General features: G+C 40.5%; 1 protein-coding gene across 2 annotated transcripts in view; it reads left to right on the top strand.

Annotated features, from left to right (window-relative positions):
- The window catches only part of ARMH3 (armadillo like helical domain containing 3), a 158,899-nt gene that overhangs the window by 36,784 nt on the left and 100,604 nt on the right, over positions 1–21,511 (top strand). For both annotated transcript variants that reach the window (XM_079793678.1, XM_079793677.1), the window contains 8 exons: positions 892–938; positions 1,452–1,527; positions 3,535–3,628; positions 8,561–8,662; positions 16,484–16,542; positions 18,613–18,678; positions 19,747–19,816; positions 20,874–20,934. In XM_079793678.1, the coding sequence (XP_079649804.1) occupies positions 892–938; positions 1,452–1,527; positions 3,535–3,628; positions 8,561–8,662; positions 16,484–16,542; positions 18,613–18,678; positions 19,747–19,816; positions 20,874–20,934 (575 nt within the window). The remainder of the gene's footprint in view (positions 1–891; positions 939–1,451; positions 1,528–3,534; positions 3,629–8,560; positions 8,663–16,483; positions 16,543–18,612; positions 18,679–19,746; positions 19,817–20,873; positions 20,935–21,511) is intronic.

The raw sequence follows: 21,511 nt of genomic DNA, 5'->3' as shown, positions 1-21,511 counted from the left end.
ATTGAGCCTGCAACCTGGGCATGTGCCCTGACTGGGAATCAAACCGTGACCTGGTTCATGAGTTGACGATGCTCAACCACTGAGACACTCTGGCTGGGCAGGAATTAGTTTTTGACTTTAACAAAACAACTTCCAGGAAAGATGCAGAATTATGGTCTAGGTCAGCGGTCGGCAAACTCATTAGTCAACGGGGCCAAATATCAACAGTACAACGATTGAAATTTCTTTTGAGAGCCAAATTTTTTAAACTTAAACTTCTTCTAACACCACTTCTTCAAAATAGACTCACCCAGGCCGTGGTATTTTGTGGAAGAGCCACACTCAAGGGGCCAAAGATCTGCATGTGGCTCGAGAGCCGCAGTTTGCCGACCACGGGTCTAAGTTAACATTTACTTCCTGTCAGTGGTTACTAAATTTAAATTGAAAAGGAGAGCTGGAAAAAAGTACTAGGATTGTTTTAAGTCCCTTTAAGAAAGATGATTTGGAGTTCTCATTATTTCTTTTATTACTTATGATTCTTTTAAGGCAGGCGTCCTCTAACTACGGCCCGCGGGCCACATGCGGGTGTTTTTGCCGTTTTGTTTTTTTACTTCAAAATAAGATATGTGCAGTGTGCATAGGAATTTGTTCATAGTTTTTTTTAAACTATAGTCCGGCCCTCCAACGGTCTGAGGGACAGTGAACTGGCCCCCTGTTTAAAAAGTTTGAGGACCCCTGTTTTAAGGTCTTCAAAGTGGCCTGATTTTGGTGTGTATGTATGACTGGTGGGCCAGAGCTCCAAATTCCCTTGGGCAGCAAGTAGCTTGTTTTTTCACTGATTAATGGCTTCTTAGGCAGAGCTCCTCTTAAATTTTCCTGCTGTAAGTGTGCAATTCCCCTTTTCTTCCACAGGTGGGCAACATGTTCATAGCAGATGCCCATGAGAAAATCTCAGTACAGTAAGTGCCTAACATTCTTGTTCAGTAACTTGAACTTCATGTGGGCTCACCAACTGTATGTGAGAGTGAGACGGTACCTCTTGTTAATCTTTTATAGATTCAAACTTTCGTGGTGATGTATCAAGTGTTTCTTGAGAATGAACTCTTAGAAATCTCTACTTTGGTTCCTGTGTATTGAGCCCCAGGAGGCTGAGAAACTATTTCCAGCTATCTTTGAAGTGGAATGCAAGAGGGCTGGGTATTTGAGCCAGTTAAGGACTTGACTGGATTGGGGTGAAGCAGTGAGAGTGAAAATAGTGAGTGAAGTAGATAAGAACTAAGGAATTAAAGTTAAAGCTTTTTACTTTTTTCTCTTTGCCTATATACACTTTACATATTGGGGTGGGGAGGAAATAAAAGAAGCATCAGAAATTCCAAAGGATTGATAATGAGGAGCTGGGGTGAAATCTTATCTTGATGGTTATATTGTTCTAACTTCTCCATTATAAGAGAATTTGTTATCTTTTTCTTTAGAACCAATGAGGCCATCCTCCTGGCACTTTATGAAGCTGTTCATTTAAATCGCAACTTCATCACAGTGTTAGCTCAGGTTGGTTATATTGAAAACTCCAATCCTTTTTCTTCCTGAATTTCCTACAGATTCACTCCCTTGACAAGCCTTCTGGCTTTGTCTGTTTAAGCCCTGCTTTGCATTGGTAAGTGGTGGTAACACAGAGTTGCATCAGTTGCCTTTGCTTTGTGCTATCCTCAGATATGTATGTTTCCATCTGGTGCAAAGTGGGTCGGGTAACATGTAAAGTTTTTACTGATTCTGTTAACCCAGATGAGTTGAGATTACTTCATTTGGCTCACTGAAAATCCCTTGGTATTATCAACCCATATGGATTTTTTCTTTTTTAAGGAATAGTTTATTGATTAAAAACCCCACTTTATTGTTGAAAATATTACACGTCCCCTTTTTCCCCATTGACCCCTTCTAGCCTGCCCCCGTTCCCCCCAGTCCTTTATCCCACTATTGTCTGTGTACATGGGTTATGTATATATGCATATAAGTTCATTGGTTAATCTCTTCCCACCCACTCCCAGTTTATTGGTTTTTAGAGAGAGAGGAAGGGAGAAGGAAAGAGAGAGAAACACTGATGTGAGAGCATAACATTGATTGGCTGCCTCCTATAACCCCCTACTGGGGATCGAGCCTGCAACCTGGTTTAGCTGTAAAATTAAATATATAGCCCTGACTGGTTTGGCTCAGTGGATAGAGCATCGGACTGTGGACTGAGGGGTCCCAGGTTCGATTCCGGTCAGGGGCATGTGCCTTGGTTGCGGGCACATCCCCAGTGGGGCGTGTGCAGGAGGCAGCCGATCGATGTTTCTCTCTCCTCGATGTTTCTAGCTTTCTACCCTCTCCCTTCTTCTCTGTAAAAAATCAATAAAATATATTTAAAAAAATTAAATATATATATGTATATATATACATACATACATATATATGTAAAAATAAAAGAAACCTAATACATATTTTAAAATATATTTTTATTGATTTCAGAAAGGAAGGGAGAGGGAGAGAGAGAGACAGAAACAACACTGATGAGAGTCATCAATAGGCCACCTCCCACATGCACCATACTGGGGATTGAATCAGCATGAACTATGTCCTCCTGGTTCATAGGTCAATGCTCAACCACTGAGCAACACTGGCCAGGCTTAGGTTTCTTTTAAAGGAAGATTTGCTTATATTTTTTTCTCAAAGGGCAGATGTGTATGGGATCCCCTGATTGAGTTTAACAAAAATAAGCCATGCTTAAAAAGCAGTGTGCTGGTTTGGCGTCTGCTTAGTAGGACACATAATTTTTCACAACTGATAACATGAGACTTTATTTACTTTTCTTACTATTCTTACTCTGTTCCTTTGCTTTCTGAATTCTGTAACTAACTGATTTTAAAGGAAGTAAAGGGTTGGTAAAGCTGTTGGGGAGGAGGAGTGAATGGCTTCCACTCAGTTTAATTCTGAAGAGCTGATGTGGCAGGGGTGGCTAAGAAGGTCAGGGACAGAGGAGCCATCTGTTTTGGTCCCCATTGTATGTGTACCCTGTGTCTTTACCTCCCCATCCCACACACTCTTAATTTGTTGTGGAACAGGAAGAATATCATCTGCATAGCTCTTTTTATAGTACCTGTTATCCTCTTGGCTTACCTGCATTTATTATCAACTATGTGGTCATCAGAATAATCTGTAAATGAGGTTGATCTGATGAGAGTAGTCTTTTTCAGGTTCAAATAGGACTGCAAATGCCTCCCCTGTTTTTTTGTAGAATAATCCTGTGTATTTGTTTAGTCCAGTTTTTTATTTGTATGATTCTACAGAAAAGCTTATATAATGAGATCTTGGTTGCTTAGAAAGAACTAGCCCACAGAGCTTCTTGTTAGTGTTTAGCAAGCATCAACAGTAATCAGGTAGTCATGGGAACTAAATGTTGAAGCAGTTCCCCCTTAGTGAGCTGTCTCTCTGAGACCAGGGATACCAGAAAGGATATTAATCAGAGGATACTCGGAACTGGATTTTTTTCTTTCCTTACCCATCAGTGTTCTTTTTCAGAATCATCCAGAGATAGGCTTGGTGACAACCCCTGTCAGTCCCGCTCCAACAACCCCAGCCACACCACTTGGTACCACCCCGCCCTCCTCTGATGGTAAGCCCACAGACTCTTTTGTTTTCTTGATTAATATAGTTTTGAATCTTTCAAGGTGAGCATAGTTGTGTTGAACAAATAACACAGTTGTCTATTGTTTCATTTAAGAAATTGTCTGAAAAATACTGCCCTTCAGAAGGACTCCTTAAGCTCCAAAGAAAACTTTGGGAAAGATAGTTAAGTACTTTTCTCTGTGTAAGAAGCTACATAATTCCAGCATGTCCTCCTCAGGGAATCATTGAGTCATGAAAGGACCTCAGAGGTCAGTGATGCCTGCCTTGACAAACTCTCAGGGTACTTGTGAGACTCAGATGAGATATGTTATGAATATCTCACTGACATAAATGTAAAATAGTAATGTTATCTTATGTTACTATTTGACAAATGATGGAATTGAGGCCAGAGAAATAAATGATTTGCCTAAGGTTAGTGAGAGTTGCCATTAAGAACCAAGACATGAATCAGGGCAGGGAACCATGTATATTTTTATCACTACTTTCTGCTCAGCATAGTGCCTGGCATGGTTATTACTTAGTAAATATTTGTTGAATAAATGAATGAGAGAGTGAACCTGGGATTTACTCACTGTTATGTGTTTGTTTGCCACTCCCCCTTAGAAAATTATTAGATTTGATGGGAGTTTGGTGGGTATTTAAGACTTCTCCCCCTAAAAAATAAAAAAAATAAAAACACCTTCCACTGTATAAATCTTATGGTTATAACTTAAGAAAAAGGTAACAGAAAAGAAATTATGAATTTTGTACAATAAACTGTGTATCACCTGAGTTAGTTTTACTGTAAGCTGAGTGTGTTTGATGGACTACCTTAACCAAAAAATAATCTTTGTTAATACTTGATATTTGCCTCAAATGTTGACCTCATTTTGGATAAAGAAATACAGGAAATCAGCCTGACAGGTGTGGCTCAGTGGTTGAGCATCAACCCATGAACCAGGAGGTCACGATTTGATTTCCTGTCAGGGCACATGCCCAGGGTTTGGGCTCGATCCCCAGTGTAGGACATGCAGGAGACAGCCTATTGATGATTCCCTCTCAACATTGATGTTTCTATCTCTCTCTCCTTCTCCCTTCCTTTCTCTCTAAAATAAAAAATATATTAAAAAAAAAATGAAATACAGGAAATCTAACTTTGATCCTTTTTTTGTGCCTCCCTATTGTCTCTATGTGGAAGACCTCCTTTGATCTGCTTTCTCACGTTTAAATTTTCATATTGGACTTGTAGCAGTAGCATTTCAAGGTAATAAAGCAGTATTCATGCAGAAGCATGACAAGGAGGTGCTGTTGATATTCAGGTCTATGGTAGCAAATTGGATCTGTTTAAAATTGAAAGACAAATTCCAAAATATTTTAATGAGAAGGAATAAGTAGTGAGGATTGCCTAATTGTCTCTGCTTATTCAGGTCACTGAATAATCCAATGGAAATACTGTTCTTTCTCTTTAAGGATAAAGCCTGCCTGGTTACCATGGACACACACACACACACACACACACACACACACACACACATATCTGAGTTCCATGTGATGTTGGGCTTTGGATGCTTCAGAGAACTGCCTTTCAAACTGTTCATTGTGAGCACTTCCACCCACACACTTGATTATGCAATGGCAGGATTTGTGCTTACTTACCTACAACTAGTGAGCTTTTTATTTTTTCTAGTGGGAAGATGGAGTCAGCCCACTTTCAAATGACTGTCTCCCTTGACAAAGGCTGCTAGAAAGAATTATGAAGACAGAGATCAAGGAATAATTTCCTTAGGAAGGAGATTTTAATTTGTGAGGGATTTTATTCTCTCTCTTCTATTTTGTTCTTTTTGTTGTTGTTAATCCTCACCTGGGGATATTTTTCTATTGATTTTTAGAGAGAGTGAAAAGGAGGGGGAGAGACAGAAATATCGATGTGAGAGAGACACATCGATTGGTTGCCTCCCCCATGCGCCCTCACCAGGATCAGGGCTGGGGATCAAGCTGCAACTGGTATGTGCCCTTGACTGGAATCGTACCTGGGACTCTTCAAACTTCGGGCTGATGCTCTATTCATTGAGTCAAACTGGCTAGGGCTATTTTTATTCTTTTTTCCTCCTAATTCATTTCTTTTCTGTAGGGGTCCTAAATATTATAAACTTGTTTTTAGGTTTTGGTTTTTAATTATAATGGTGTTCAGTAACCCAGTTATAGTTAAAGGTATATCACTCAAAGTCAACAGTTTAGCTGTAACATTTGTTCTCAGCTCAGACTTGACATTTGACAACTCAGCCTTGGCATAAGAGGACTGTCTGATAAAGTAAAAATACATATATATATATATATATATATTTTTTTTTTAACATATACTTTTATATTTCTACATATTATATAAGACTAGAGGCCTGGTGCATGAATTTGTGCACGGGTGGGGTCCGGCCGGTCCATGCCGATGGGGGCTGATCAGGGCCAGGCCGGCGGGGGGGAGGGGCTGCGGGAGATCGGCCGGCTCTGTCCCGATGGAGCGGCTTATTAGGGGTGGGGCTGGTGGTGGGGGCTGTGAGAGGTTGGCTGGCCATCCCTGCTTCTGATCAGGGTAGGGAGGGCTGATCGGGGGATGGGCCGATTGGGGCCCTGATCAGGCTGGTTGGCTGCCACAGGGTGTGTCATAGCAACCGGTCATTCCAGTCGTTCTGGCATTCCAGTCACTTGGCTTTTATATATATATAGATAGTTTTCCAGTTATTGCTGTGAGTGGATGGGGAAAAAAGTCCCACCTACCAGTTAGATGTATTGGACAAAAGAATGATTATGGGCTCTGAGCTTTAAAATAGGCTACAGTAGTTTGAAATGACAGTTTCAGGTCATTTACCTGTAGCATGAATTAAGACCTTTTAGTACCCGATACAATAAAGAGGTAATATGCAAATTAACCCTCACGCCATAACACCGTCACAAGATGGTAGCGTGCACAGTAGGCGGGGCCGACTGCTCCACATGCCTGCTGCCGCAGTTCCCGTGGCCATGTGGTGGGGGCGGGAGGTCCGGCGGCCACTCGGTGCAACCTGCCGCCAGGGTTCCCTCAGCCCTGCTAGAGGGCGGGTCCCAGCTGCTGCTCCGTGCGGCTTCCCCGGAGTTCCCTCAGCCCCGTTTGGGGGGGGGGGGGTGTCCCCTCTGCTGCTCTGCACGGCTTCCACCGGGGTGAACAGGCCGTCAGGGGAGGGCAGTTGGGGGCGACCAGGCCAGCAGGGAAGGGCAGTTGGGGGCAGTTGGGCCAGAGGGGGAGGGCAGTTGGGGGCGATTGGGCCAGCAGGGGAACAGTTAGGAGGTGATCAGGCTGGCAGGCAGAAGCAGTTAGGGGCAATCAGGCAGGCAGGCGAGCCGTTAGGAGCCAGCAGTCCCAGATTGTGAGAGGGTGCAGGCTGGGCTGAGGGACACCCCCTCCCCGTGCCCGTGCATGAATTTCGTGCACCTGGCCTCTAGTTTCAACATAAAAATATATTTGTCTTTTTAATATATATATATATATTTCTATTGATTTCAGAGAGTAAGGGAGAGGGAGATAGAAACATCAATGATGAGAGAGAATCATTGATTGGCCGCCTGGGGATTGAGCCCATAACCAAGCATGTGCCCTTGACTGGAATCGAACCCGGGACCCTTCAGTCCACAGGCCGACACTCTATCCACTAAGTCAAACTGGCTAGGGCTATATTTGTCTTTTATTAGTTCTTGGGGGCTGAACTGTGGGAAAACAGCCATGGGTGAGGCGTGCTAATTTCTTCTCATGAGGCTTTTTGCTGTGCTTGCTCTGTATTATGGATTGATAATATGCAAATATTTCCCATTGTTAATAAACATTCTATGCATATATCATAATAACTCCAGAGGGATCCATTATAGTATGAATACATATTATGAATAATATCCCAAGCTCAGTTGAGTCTTCATGGATGGAAATACAGCAGAAAGCTATAGATTCTCTAGCTTGTCTGGGTCATTATGAGCTTCCTTTTGCTTATGTATTATGTCTTAGTGTAAAAGCATTTAACAGAATGTCTAAGTCTAATTTAAAGTCCTAGAAACTTGGGGAATTTACATAAGATTGTTCAATGCGGGTCAGCCCTGATCTGGTCCTTCACTGGTCATTGGGACTGTGGCTTAGAGAATGTGGAGGAGTAGTTTCTTTAGGAAACAGCAAGCAGCTGGGTGTATAAAAGTCAGTTCCCAGGCTGTCTCAAATAATAATGTCCTCCTGTTTTTTGGTATTTCCTTTTAGGCTCCCTTTCACTGGGGGTAAGGGACTAAGGAATATCATTTGAATGTAGTTCTGCCTTCCATCTTGGTATTTCCAGCATAAAGGCTTATTCTCAAAATTGAGCAAGATTTCTCCTTATTAAGAAAGAATTGTCATTTATTTTAAGCAGGAGAGTCATCAAAGCAAAACTCATTTATATTCAGTACAGATCTTACCCTTAGGTACAAATCAAAGTGACTTTAAGAAGGACCCTGAATCATTTTGGGTTATTTGGAGTTAGAAGTGGAATCAAAATACCCTTTTTAGTACTGGAAATATTGGGGGAAATACTTTGAAAAGTATGTGATCGTCTAAACACTGTGCTGTATACCTGAAATTAATACAAAATGATATTGAATGTAAACTGTAACTGAAAAAAATACCCTTCTTAGGATGTTGGGATAAAAGCACTGTTCCTAGAGACTGGCCCTCCTAGATAGGAGAGAAGAGCATTGGGTTTAATCTTGGAAGTAGGAAGGACTCCAGGGGCCTAGGAAGATAAAGGTTTTATGATAAGCACTTGGTCTCTCTGTTGCAAAAAAAAAAAAAAAAAAAGCTTATTTAGTGATTTCCTTGTCTGCTGGCAAATTAGCTACGGAGGTAGAAGTGTTAAGTAATATAGGCTAACTGCATTTCATTGTTCTATTGCAGTTATAAGTTCTGTGGAACTCCCACTGGATGCGGATGTACAGACCAGTAATCTACTGATAACCTTCTTAAAATATAGCTCCATTGTCATGCAGGACACCAAAGGTAAGGAAGCCATGCTGCTTTGGGGGCACAGAAAGCAGGAGGTGTGGCAGAATTCTTAGCTAGAATCAAGGAGCAGCATTAATATTTTGAAGCTTCCACAGATGAACTGTTGGGGCCTCCTGTACAGGGTGATGGTCCTGATTACTGGAAAACAGTGATTTCTCACTGCCAGATGGCAGTTAGGTGGTGTTAGGAAAACCTGGAGCTGGAGGGGGAGTGCTACAAAATAGAACAGAAAAAAAAAAAAAGGTCTGTACAAAAACTAGCAAGTCTTCTTAGCAGATTTTGGTAAGTAGATGCAAACTCTTTTGTGTGGGAAGTGGGGGGATTAGCATACTTCAGGGAATTCCCTTTTGAGGACAAGAATTGAATGCACCAGCTTGTGGTGAGAATTAGAGGACTGTTGCACAGAGTACAGTAGGAAGAGGTGAGATCCAGAGGGACTATGTTCCTTAACACTTAAAATACAAGTGTCAGTACCCATCCAGAAATGCAGAGTGGAAATTGGGAGAAAAATGGGTGATGGGAAAGTTTTAGTTTCCGTTTGGGTTCCTGTTCTTTCTGTTTATGGTTTTTGTATGATCTTTTAATTGGTGGTAGGGTAGTAGAATCTTTGGGCTAGGGGTGAAAAAGGATTGGGAGGAACCTGGCAAATTCCATTCAGTATGTATCTCAGTTTTGTGTGTTTTTAACTCATTTTTTTTCTTTATACTAGATATATCTGTGTTCACAATTTTTATTTATTTCTATTATTTTTTTGTGTGCTAAAATATACATAACATAAAACCCACCACTCAAAACTGTACAATTTAGTGGCATTAAGTACATTTATATTGTTGTGCAGCCATCACCACCATCTCCTGAACTCTTTTCATCTTGCAAAACTGAAACTCTGTACCTATTAAACAGTAACTCCGCATTCTCTATATTCTCTCCTTTCTCCAGCCCACCATTTCAATCTCTTATTTATTTATTTTTTTTGCCTTACTGATTAGGAACTAGTTCCCATCTTTTGTTTGTTTGTTTGTTTGTTTGTTTGTTTATGTATTTATTTATTTTATTTTATTTTATTTTATTTTTCCATCACCATTTATCCCCTCTATGCCCTCTTCCACCTCCATTCACCTCCCTCCCCACCCACCATTCTACTTTCTGTCTTTATGAATTGACTACTTTAGGTACCTTATATAAGTGGGATTCTCTGGAAATAAACCTTTTAGATAGTACTTTTCCTCTAATTTTTTAAAGTGAAAAAATTTCAATAAACAGAGAAGTTGAAGGGATCATACAATGATCACTCATGTACCCATTAACATTTTGCCATATTTGGTTTGTCTCTAAATTTATTTGTGTGTTATTATTTTAGCTGAATCATTTAAGGTAAGTTGTAGACATCATTCTACTTCACACCTTAAGTACTTTGGCATGTATGTCAAAATTAAAGACTTTTCCAAGATATCCATTATTATAGCTAATAAAATCAACAATAATTCTCTAATATCATGTAATATTCAGTTGATTTTTAGTTTTTCCAAGTTGTCCCCAAAATTTTTTTCATAACTGATACTTTCTTAGCCACACATAGTATTTAAAAAAAATTTATTTTATTGATTTCAGAGAGGAAGGGAGAGGGATAGAGAGATAGAAACATCAATGATGAGAGTCAATGATTGGCTGCCTCCTGCACGCCTTCTGCTGGGGATTGAGCCCAAAACCTTGAGCATGGCCCCTAGCCGGCTTGGCTCAGTGGATAGAGCGTCAGCCTGCGGACTGAAGGGTCCCAGGTTTGATTCCGGCCAAGGGCACTTGCCTGGGTTGTGGGCTTGATCCCCAGTAGGGGGTATGCAGGAGGCAGCCAATCAATGATTCTCTCTCATCATTGATGTTTCTATCTCTCTCTCCCTCTCCCTTCTCTGAAATCAATAAAGAAATATATTAAAAAAACAAAACAAAACCTTGAGCATGGTGCCCCAAATGGTAATGGAACATAGGTTGATGCTCAATCACTGAGCCACACATCCCAGGCCACACATAGCATTTTAATGAATATTTTAACTAGCATTTTATTTAGTACCTACTGGTTGATCCAGTGGGCTTCTCCCATTTACAAAGATATTTTTTTCCCTAATTACAAAAGTAATTTGAATAGTATTTGTTAAAAATAAAACATTCTAGGGAGAAAACCTAGATGGCGGCATAGGTAAACACCTAAACTGTTGCCTCACACAACAATTTCAAAACTACAACTAAAAGACAAAATGGACATCATCCAGAACCATAGGAAGGCTGGCTGAGTGGAAATTCTACAACTAGAAGAGAAAAGCACACTGAGACTAAGAGGAGCTGCAGAAGGCAGAGGTACTGAGGCACGTGCGCGGAGAGGGCTGGCAACTGAGTACACGGCTGGCTTTCTCAACCAGGAGGGAGACAAAAGCTCCTGACAGCTCTGAACTCCAGTTCCGGGCAAGACTCTGGGGACCCAGACTCATACGGGGAGAAACTGGACTGTCAGGAAAGAGAAAAGCACACTGAGACTCAGAGGAACTGTGGAAGGCAGAGTACCGAGGCGTGCGCACGCGGAGAGGGCTGGCAACTGCAGGAGGGAGACCAAAGCTCCCGACGGCTCTGAACTCCAGTTCCGGGTGAGACTCTGGGGCCCCAGACTCATTTGGGGAGAAACTGGACTCTGTGGCAGCGGGTGAAACTCGAGGGCGGCTTTCTCTCAGAGGTGCTTGCAGCGATTACCGCGGGACACTGAGACCCAGGGGCCTCTTATGGCAGGGCTGATGGGAAGCCCTTGCTGTCTGCTCTGCCCTGAGACTCCACCCCATCCAAGCTGAGCAAAGAGGCTTTTGCAAGTCTTATCTCATAAGGGTGTGCCCAGCACAGAAGTTCTCCCAGCATAGACACAGCTGATCCTCACAGCCAATTGGCCTGGAAGTCAATTCCTCTCAGTGATACCAACAACAATCAAGACTTAACTACAATAAGACTGTGCACACAGCCCACAAAGGGGTGCACCAAGAGTGTCCACCTCAGGTAACCTAGCACACAAAGCCACTCTATCAACACAGGGAAGCACCCAAAATGCGGAGACAAAGAAACAGGTCACAAATGTAAGAAATGGAGGAAAACAAAAGACTGGATATAGAGTTCAAAACCACGGTTATAAGATTTTTCAAGAATTTCCTAGAAACCGCCCTGACCGGTTTGGCTCAGTGGATAGAGCGTCCGCCTGTGGACTGAAGGGTCCCAGGTTCGATTCTGGTCAAGGGCATGTACCTTGGTTGCAGGCACATCCCCAGTAGGGGGTGTGCAGGAGGCAGCTGATGGATGTTTCTCTATCATCGATGTTTCTAACTTTCTATCCTTCTCCCTTCCTCTCTGTAAAAAACCAATAAAATATATTAAAAAAAAAAAAAAGAATTTCCTAGAAACCGCCGATAAATTTAGTGAGACCCTCGAGGATATGAAAAAGGACCAACTAGAAATTAAGCATACACTGACTGAAATAAAAAATAATATACAGAGATCCAACAGCAGACTAGAGGATCGCAAGAATCAAGTCAAAGATTTGAAATACAAAGAAGTAAAAAACACCCAACTGGAAAAGCAAAAAGAAAAAAGACTCCAAAAATTTGAAGGTAGTATAAGGAGCCTCTGGGACAACTTCAAGCGTACCAACATCCAAATTATGGGGGTGCTAGAAGAAGAGAGAGAGAGAGAGCAAGATACTGAAAACCTATTTGAAGAAATAATGACCGAAAACTTCCCCCACCTGGTGAAAGAAATAGACTTCCAAGTCCAGGAAGTGCAGAGAACCCCAAACAAAAGGAATCCAAAGAGGACCACACTAAGACACATCATAATTAAAATGCCAAGAGCAAAAGACAAAGAATATTAAAAGCAGAAAGAGAAAAACAGTTAGTTACCTACAAGGGAGCACCCATACGATTGTCAGCTGATTTCTCAACAGAAACTATGCAGGCCAGACGGGAGTGGCAAGAAATATTCAAAGTGATGAATAGCAAGAATCTACAACCAAGATTACTCTACCCAGCAAAGCTATCATTCAGAATTGAAGGTCAGATAAAGAGCTTCACAGATAAGAAAAAGCTAAAGGAGTTCATCACCACCAAATCAGTATTATATGAAATGCTGAAAGGTATTCTTTAAGAAGAGGAAGAAGAAGAAAAAGGTAAAGATAAAAATTATGGACAAATACATATCTATCAACAAGTGAATCTAAAAATCAAGTGATTTAAAAATCTGAGGAACAGAATAAACTGGTGAATATAATAGAATCAGGGGCATAGAAAAGGAGTGGACTGACAATTCTTGGGGGGGTAAAGGGGTGTGGGGGGTGTGGGAAGAGACTGGACAAAAATCCTACACCTATGAATGAGGACAGTGTGTGGGGGCGGGTAAGGGCAGAGGATGGGGTGGGAACCGGGTGGAGGGGAGCTATGTGGGGGAAAACGGAACAATTGCAATAATCTGAACAATAAAGATTTATTAAGAAAAATTAAAAAATAAAATAAAACATTCTAGCAATGGTTAACTAGCAAAGTGAAATTCTTTTGGAATTAAACTCCTTATATTCTTTTTTAAAATTAGCCTTTCTTGTACGAATCTTTAAATCCTATTTTAGACACCAACTGTTCTCTCTACTCAGTAGTTGAAATTTGTTTTGGGTTCTTAAATTATGGTCTATGGATAAGCTTCAGATTCCCAGATAACAAAAAAATCCAGTTCCATTGTAGAAACAAAATTGCTAAAATACTATTGCTTTTGTCACTCTACTCTCCATGAGGAGAGACTAATGCTTTGTGAGGTAGTTTAAGATTCCCTTAGGCATTAAGTATTTGCCAGGTGGGCTGGGCAGGTTTCAGGAATTCCATAATGGATCCGAAAAGCAGCATAAGAGAGGAAGACCAGGATATGGTGGCTTTTGGAGTTAGAAGGAAGCATTGGTAGAAAGAACTAGAAAAGATAAATAAGGGAAATAAATTGCCAGAGTTATAAGGAAGCTGGGTGGGCAGAATCTAAATCTTGTTACACTCATACATACTGCATTAGCTCTTGGAGATTTCTGCCTTATAAACTTAGACTTTTTCTTCTATTATGCCTTGTGAGTGTGCTCTTTCAAGAGAGATGCTAGAAGCCCATATCACAAACTCCTAACATAGGGCAGTCCATTGGGAGCTGCAGAGATGGTGACCTTTGGGACTTGGCAAGTGAGATCAGCTAGGCAAGGATAAGACAACTCTGGTGTATCAGTGTTTCCGGAGGCCATTGCTTCTCCTTTATGGGAAGGGGTAACCTTTTTCTTTCTCTCAACATATTGCAGCAAAGAGAAACTATAGATGTGACTCTGAAAATGATCTTTTAGCTTTGCTTGATATAACACAGTGAATTGAGGCCCTGGGAACTCATTTTTAGCTTTAATGATTATATAAACCTCTTTGTCCTGGTCATTTTGCCATCCATAAAATGGAAGGCAAAATTGAGGGCAGATTAATTGCACTATGGTTTGCCTCAGGCTGTTTCTCTAAACACAGGCTGGATTAGGTCTTTGCCAACAAGCAGCCTAAATATGGCAAGGTGCAAGGTTAGGTATGATGAAGCATTAAATTCAAAAACGGCTCCTGTGTGGCTTCATTGGACTGGCTTTCTTCCTGTCTCTTAAGCTCCTGACCTGTATGCCCTTGCTAAAGAAATCTCATTGTTTTGGGGAGCATAGAAGCCATTTATTCTTGGCTCTGCTTCCCCTGCCCCCACCCTTTGTGGGAATTATCTCTTTTTTTTTTTTCATTATCTATCATTTTATATATATACTAGAGGCCCGATGCACGAAATTCATGCAAGAGCAGGCCTTCCTTCCCCTGACTGCTGGCACTGGCTTCCCTCTGGCACCCGGGACCTGGGCTTCCCACACAGCCCCGGCTTCATCTGGAAGGTCGTCCAGAGGGATGTCTGGAAGGATATCTGGTCTAATTAGCATATTACGCTTTTATTATTATAGATATAAATACATATACTTTTAATATATATGCATATTGTTATAAAGTTTATAATAAGTATAATAAATAGCATACATTATAATGTATAATAATAAAGTGAACATATGTGAACCTACCACCCAACTTAAGCAATTATTAATGACATTGAAGCTACCTGTGTGTCTCCTTTCCTCTCAGTTATTCCTTTCCTCTCAATTCTCCAGAATTTTGTGTTTATCTCTCCCTTGATTTGGCTCTGCTTTCAAAGTCTTTTTTCCCCCTGAGGTTCTTCTGACTTGAGTATTGTCACTTTAAAGGAGAATCTGCTTAATCTTAAAAATAGACATTAGGCAAAAATATTTTAAAATACATGTATATCTATCTATACATGGACTGCAAGTTGATTCACCAAAATCTTAACAGATATGACATCTGGGTGGTATGATTAAGCTTAGTTTTTATTGTCCTCTTCTGAATTAAAAAAAATGTTCGTTTTCAAAGATGCCTTATTTTTGCATTCAGAAACATTATTTTTAAAAGCGGAGAAGTAGCTGTAGGCTTTCCTATGGGAGTTGCTCATCACATTTTGGGGGAAGGGAGAATAATGCCAGAGAAACTCAGTGGCCAGAGGTAGAGGTAGAAGAGTGTCATGAATCTAGATTTGCATGGCAGAGGCACTTCTCTTTCCCTGCCTGGGGGCTCTGATGTAAGCTGTGGGGAATGTCAGCTGGGGATTGTCATCATGACTCTTTGCACTGCCTATCTCTGAGGAGAGGTAAATGTATTTCTGGACTATAACCTCCATTATGCTTTTTAATTGTCAGGTTTTAGTTGATAGATTCCATCTTTGAGGAAGTAGCAGGTTAATGTTAGGGTAAGTACTGTTAGCTCATTTTTCTATAGCACTGTAATCTGTTAATAGATCTCCTCTCCAGAATGAACTTCAATCTGTGTCCTGTCAGAGCTAATCTGAAACATTATAAGCCATTTGTCTATTCTGGATAATTTGGTGTGCACCTCTTCTTACCTTCATTTCACCCCCTCACCCACAAAGATCCTTGAAAGTAAATAAGCTTTGATGGTTCTGGTAATTGGAGGGGATGGAGTAGCTCTTTCTTGGTCCTGAATGTGGGCTTAGAGCCCTACTCTCAAGGTTGTTTTCTTCTCTTTTTAATAACTAGAATGTGAGTTCTGGGAGACTGGGGTCCTTTGTTTTGTTCAGTGCCCAGTGCACTGCCTGCTGTATAGTAGGTACTAAGTAAGTATATAGAGTGAATGACTTTGGCAGGAAGACAAATGATCCAGTTCACAGCTTTCCTGTTTGTAAAAATGTGCACAGTGCAAGGAGAAGCATGGGCTTGACCCTGATCTCCAATTAGTTTCTTTCTGATTCTACTGCCAATTTGCTATGAATAGTTAGGTGGATATAGATGGTGTTGCTAATGGCTAGTGGATGAGGAAGTGTTGGAAAGGGAATGGACCTGTATTGAGAAGCAAAGGGCTGATATGAAAGCAAAGGACATGGCCATTAATTGGGCCATGACAGTAGAACCATTACAGTAATTAGATGGCTCTCAGAAGGTAGTTAGCTGTCCATCAGACTACCAAGAATATTTAAGAAAAATAATCTTCTGGGGGAATTCTTTTGCCTAGAAGAAAAGCAAGAATTATTCTAGTAGAACCTTGATTCATAAATTCATGAATTTTTGTGGGGAAAGAAAGAATGAATGTTCTTTTTGATGATACACATTTTTATTCTCTTATAATAGAAACATGGTATGGATGACTTAGAGAGAAGGGTTTTATTTTTATTTTACAGATGAGCACCGGCTTCATAGTGGCAAACTCTGCCTGATTATCCTCACATGTATTGCAGAGGTAGGTTTCATCCATCTTCTGGTATTAGCTCATTTCTTACAGAGTGCTATCTTTTTCTGCCTTTCTCACCCAGTTTCTGACTTTTAGGGTCCTAAAGCTTGGGAGAGAAAATATGCCCCTTTTTTATTGTCTGTCTCCTCCTGCTAGAATGTAAGCTCTGATAGCAGGTATTATGTCTCCCTCACCAGTCTAGTCTCAGTGTCTGGCACATAGTAGAGGCTTAATTAATATTTACTGCATGAATTAATGAATTAAGACATGCTGTAATTGAGAACTGGAAGATTCTAGCTCTTATTACTATTTTTTTTTAAGAGTGAGTGGAAGGGGTACGAGAGAGAGAGAGAAACATCAATGTGAAACAGACACATCGATTGTTTGCCGCCTGCTCGCATCCTGACCTATACTCAGGGCCAGGGATTGAACCTGGAACCAAAGTACATGCCCTTGACCAGGAATCGAACCCTTGATCCTTTAGTCTGAGCGCCGACGCTCTAACCATTGAGCAACAGACCAGGGCAGATTCTAGCTCTTAATAGTTTGAGAGACCTAACCATCTTTAGAAAAAATAATCCTGCCCCTTTGAAGCTGCTAAGATCGGGTCTTTTCCACTTCACAAAATGAAAAAAGGAGCTCAGGTTTCTGTGTGGGGCGAGGTGGAGAGAAAAGCCAAAGAAGGCAATTGGAAAGTGAGTGAAGTTGGGCTGAATGCAGTTTTGTGAACAAAAGTCTGAGGAGTTAAAGAAGAGATGCTTTTGCTTTGTAAGGAGGTACTTTTGCTTGGTTAATTACTAATAGTCTTGAACTCACCCTGGATCTTGGTGGCAACACAGGTATGGCAGAACTAGAGTCAATTTTAGAGCTAAATTTATAGTTTCAACCTCCCCCTTCATTAAAACATTAAAGTTGGTCTATGTGGAATAGAGAGATCTCTCTCTCATTCTTTCCCTTTTTATGTTCTCTGTGAAAAGATGACCTTCTTTTGACTAGGTTAGGGATAGCTTGTTATAGAAGAGTGGCTGTTTAGCAGTGGGCCGGATGTAATTGCTTTTCAAAAATCTTTCTAAGAAAATATTTTTTAAAATATTTTTATTGACTTCAGAGAGGAAGGGAGAGGGAGAGAGAGATAGAACCATCAATGATGAGAATCATTGATCAGCTGCCTCCTGCACAATCCCCATGGAGGATCAAGCCCAAAAGATCATGTGTCCTGATTGGGAACAAAACTGTGACCTCCTTGGGGACTCTTCCCCCTCCCTATGTGGGAGTCTGTACTTGTTCTTCAATAAATCTCCGTCTTTGCTATATAAAAACAAAAAAACCCCACAAACAAACAAAAAAACTGTGACCTCCTAGTTCATAGGTTGATGCTCAACCACTGAACCACGCTGGCTAGACTCTAAGAAAATCTTTAAAGGAGTTGCTTTTCACAAATTGTAACTGTTCTTAGTAATTAGTCTATAGGCATGTCAGATCTTCAGCTAAGGTGTTGGGAAAGGGCCAAGAGATGTTTAGTACTGATCCATGGTGAGATGTTTTTGATTTCCCATCAGTCTTTGGTGAAGCCAGAGATAGACAGGGTCTTGCCTGCTGCCATGCTGCCTGTGTAGCAGTTTTCTTCTGCTATGCCAAACCCGTTCCCAGTGGACTGCAGACCTTTCTTCTCAACTGTAGATCCTCCCGTGGAGCCTGCACATGCATCCTGCAGCCCCTATGGAGACCTTCAAGCTGTCACAAACAGAGTAGGCTCCTTGGGCAGATGGGAAGGAAGAGAGAATAGGAAAACAGATTCCTCTCAGCATTTGCTTCAAGTCCCTTTGCCTTAATTTTTATTGTGTGTAATTTGCTTAGAGTTTTTGGGCCAGTTAGAGACATACTGAGAATTACTCCATAGTAAAATCTCATGGCTTAAGTAGGGTTTGACATAAAGGCTCTAGGTTCATCCTGTTAGCTCTCCAATTGGTCCTTGAAAGTAGTTCATAAAGACCAAGGATTTGTAGGAAGTGTGATAGATTACAAACTGAAGTATGGCTCGCATTCCTTACTTTGTCTCTGTATTTTTATTTTTATTAGGATCAGTATGCCAATGCATTTTTGCATGATGACAACATGAATTTTCGAGTAAACTTACATAAAATGGTAGGTTTGACTTTTTGCTTCTTGTTTTTTTTTAGAGGAAATTTATTTTTGTGTTGGCAGGATTGGGGTGGATGAACTTGATCCTACTTACAACAAATGTGGGTGGAATGTTGTGCTAAAGGGCTCTTGCTTGACTTACTCAACAAACGCATGCCTGTTGTCGGGATTTGTGTGTGTGTCATGGAGCTGTTTCTTACTCAAGAGAGGATGGATTATTACCCATGGTAGTAGTATTAGAATGTATCAGTAACATAGATTTTAACAAGGAGATGGTCCTAAGACCTTTGTTTTCAAAATGTAGTATGATCTTAGGTTAGTTAAGACTAAATGCTGCTTTGTTTATTCATCTAAGTAGTGAGGGAAATAGAATATGAAGGATCAGGAAATTTCCTAAAACTTGGAGGTATATTAAAAAATATTACATAGAGTTTTATATCTGAAACTTACTTTAAAAAATCTTTTTTAAAAAAGATATGTTTTTATTAGTTTCAGAGAGAGAGGAAGGAAAAGAGAGAAACAGAAACATCAATGATGAGAATCACTGATCAGCTGCCTCCTGCATGCCCCCTATGGGCATTTAGCCTGAAACCTGGGCATGTGCTTTGACCAGGAATCGAACCATGAACTCCTGTTTCATAGGTCGATGCTTAACCACTGAGCCACACTGGCTGGGCTATTTTGTTTTTTGTAACTGCCTTTGTTGCTGCCTTTACACAGTCACTTTGTCCCATTTTTTTCTTTATTATTTTATCAATGAAAAATATTAGTATACCTCTTTTTATTGTTAGTAATGTCGCTTGTAAAATCAAAGTAAAAAACAACAGCTTTCCCATTGTGTAGTATGCTCCAGTACCCTTTGGGGCTGTTATTTTGCTGTGAATTGTGTTTTTACCATAGGCTTGCATTGATAACTGAGTAGCATTTGCGTCCTCCCTGCCCCGCCCCACCCCCACCACTAGAAAAGATAGCATCTCTGTAGTAGTGATGTTATTGGCATGAAACCCATGGTGATGAGCCATTGGATGTCAATTCAGATGCCTATTAATTGCATTTCTTTTTTGTTTGAAGCCTATGCGACATAGGAAGAAGGCAGCGGACAAGAACCTTCCCTGCCGTCCTTTAGTATGTGCAGTCCTGGGTGAGTATCATCATAATTGGCATTTTCTGAGTCAGTGACAGGTTTTTATGATTAAGATGAGCCATAAATCCTGGTTGATATACTTCTTCCTCAGAGAAGTTCTTATTAGTTATGTTTCTTCCCTGGCCTAAGAAACCATATTTTTTGTTGAGTTTGGTAAAGCAGTTCCAATGAGTAAAATGCTCAATTAAAGGGTGCTCTTGTTCAAAGAAAAGATATTTCTAAGGAGATAAATGACTAAGTCTAAGCTTGAGACATGATTTACATTTGTAAAATATCTTATTCCTGATCAAGATTTCAAATTCTTCCCTCCCTTTCTTGGTTCAAATTGATGTGTCAGCTGGCCAGGAGGCTTGAAGTTCAAGGCCTTCAAAACTTCCTCTGAGTAAATTAAACTGAGATGAGGCTGACAGAATTATATCTTAGATAATTTTGTTAGAATGCTGCATTTTCCTCGGGGAATGATCTGAACTCTTAATCTCATTTCATTTGAATATTAAGCCCTAGTTCCTAAATCTACTTGACTTTATAAACAATGATTACGACTCTATAATAAACTTCTATTGATCCAAAGCCTAATGGACCTTTTCAGTCAATATCTGTCAAACTGAGCATGATAGTGACATGAGATAGACATTGCTTTAGAGCTGAGTCTCTGGTTACATGGATGTGATCCATAATTTCCTCTCTGCTTACTAGTACCTCATCACTGGGTTCTCAGAATATGATTCTTCTCTGGCTTTTTGTATTAGTTCCATGGTATGAAAAACTTGAATAGCGAACTCTCCCTTGAATCTGAATTTATTGGCAGGTCAAGGCATCCTTCTGGAAGTAGGAGAGTGAACTAATTTTCTTGTTATTTTACAAGTGGCAGGTGGTGAAAAGTGTTGCAAAAGTGCCTTATGTAAAATAAATTTAAGTTCATGTGAATAAAGATGTGCTTAGTGGATGCCACTCAGCATGAGTACAAGGTGTACTCAGATGTTTTTTTTCCAACTCAAAGGCAAGGAATGAATTTAATTCTGATTGATTTAATTTTTCTCCTTTCCCTATTCAGACCTGATGGTAGAGTTTATTGTAACACACATGATGAAGGAGTTTCCCATGGATCTCTATGTGTAAGTACCATGGGTTTTGTGTTTTTTTAAAAATAAATTCTTTATTGTTGAAAGTATTATATATGTCTCCTTTTTCCCCCCATTGACCTCTCCCAGCCCACTGCTGCCCGCCAGAACAGGTCCTCACCCCCTACTGTCTGTGTCCATTGGTTATGCTTATATGCATGCATACACATCCTTTGGTTGATCTCTTATCCCCCCTCCCACACTCCCCTGCCCTCCCTCTCAGGTTTGATGGTCTGTTCAATGCTTCTATGTGTCTGGATCTATTTTTGTTCACCAGTTTATGTTTTTCATTATATTCCACAAATGAGTGAGACTGTGGTTTATTTAATGTGTGCAAATCTATTTTATAGTTGAGTGATAGGACATTTGTAGTCACAAAATTTCTGTGTATACTTCAGGAAAAACAAATTTGTGTGGAGAAGTGTCAGGGAGCATTTTACGGCCTGGATTTATAATATACATCTTTCCAGAAGGGGGAAAAAGTATAACCACAATTTGGATTCTGCACATGTCTTCATTATCACTTATAGGCACATTGCATGAGGAATAGGGCTGATGCATTGAAGCAGTG

The sequence above is a fragment of the Cnephaeus nilssonii genome, assembly GCF_951640355.1.
Source record: "Cnephaeus nilssonii genome assembly, chromosome: 16".
NCBI lineage: Eukaryota > Metazoa > Chordata > Mammalia > Chiroptera > Vespertilionidae > Cnephaeus > Cnephaeus nilssonii.
The sequence above is the reverse complement of the archived record's forward strand: the minus strand, read 5'-3'. Positions and strand labels throughout refer to the sequence as shown.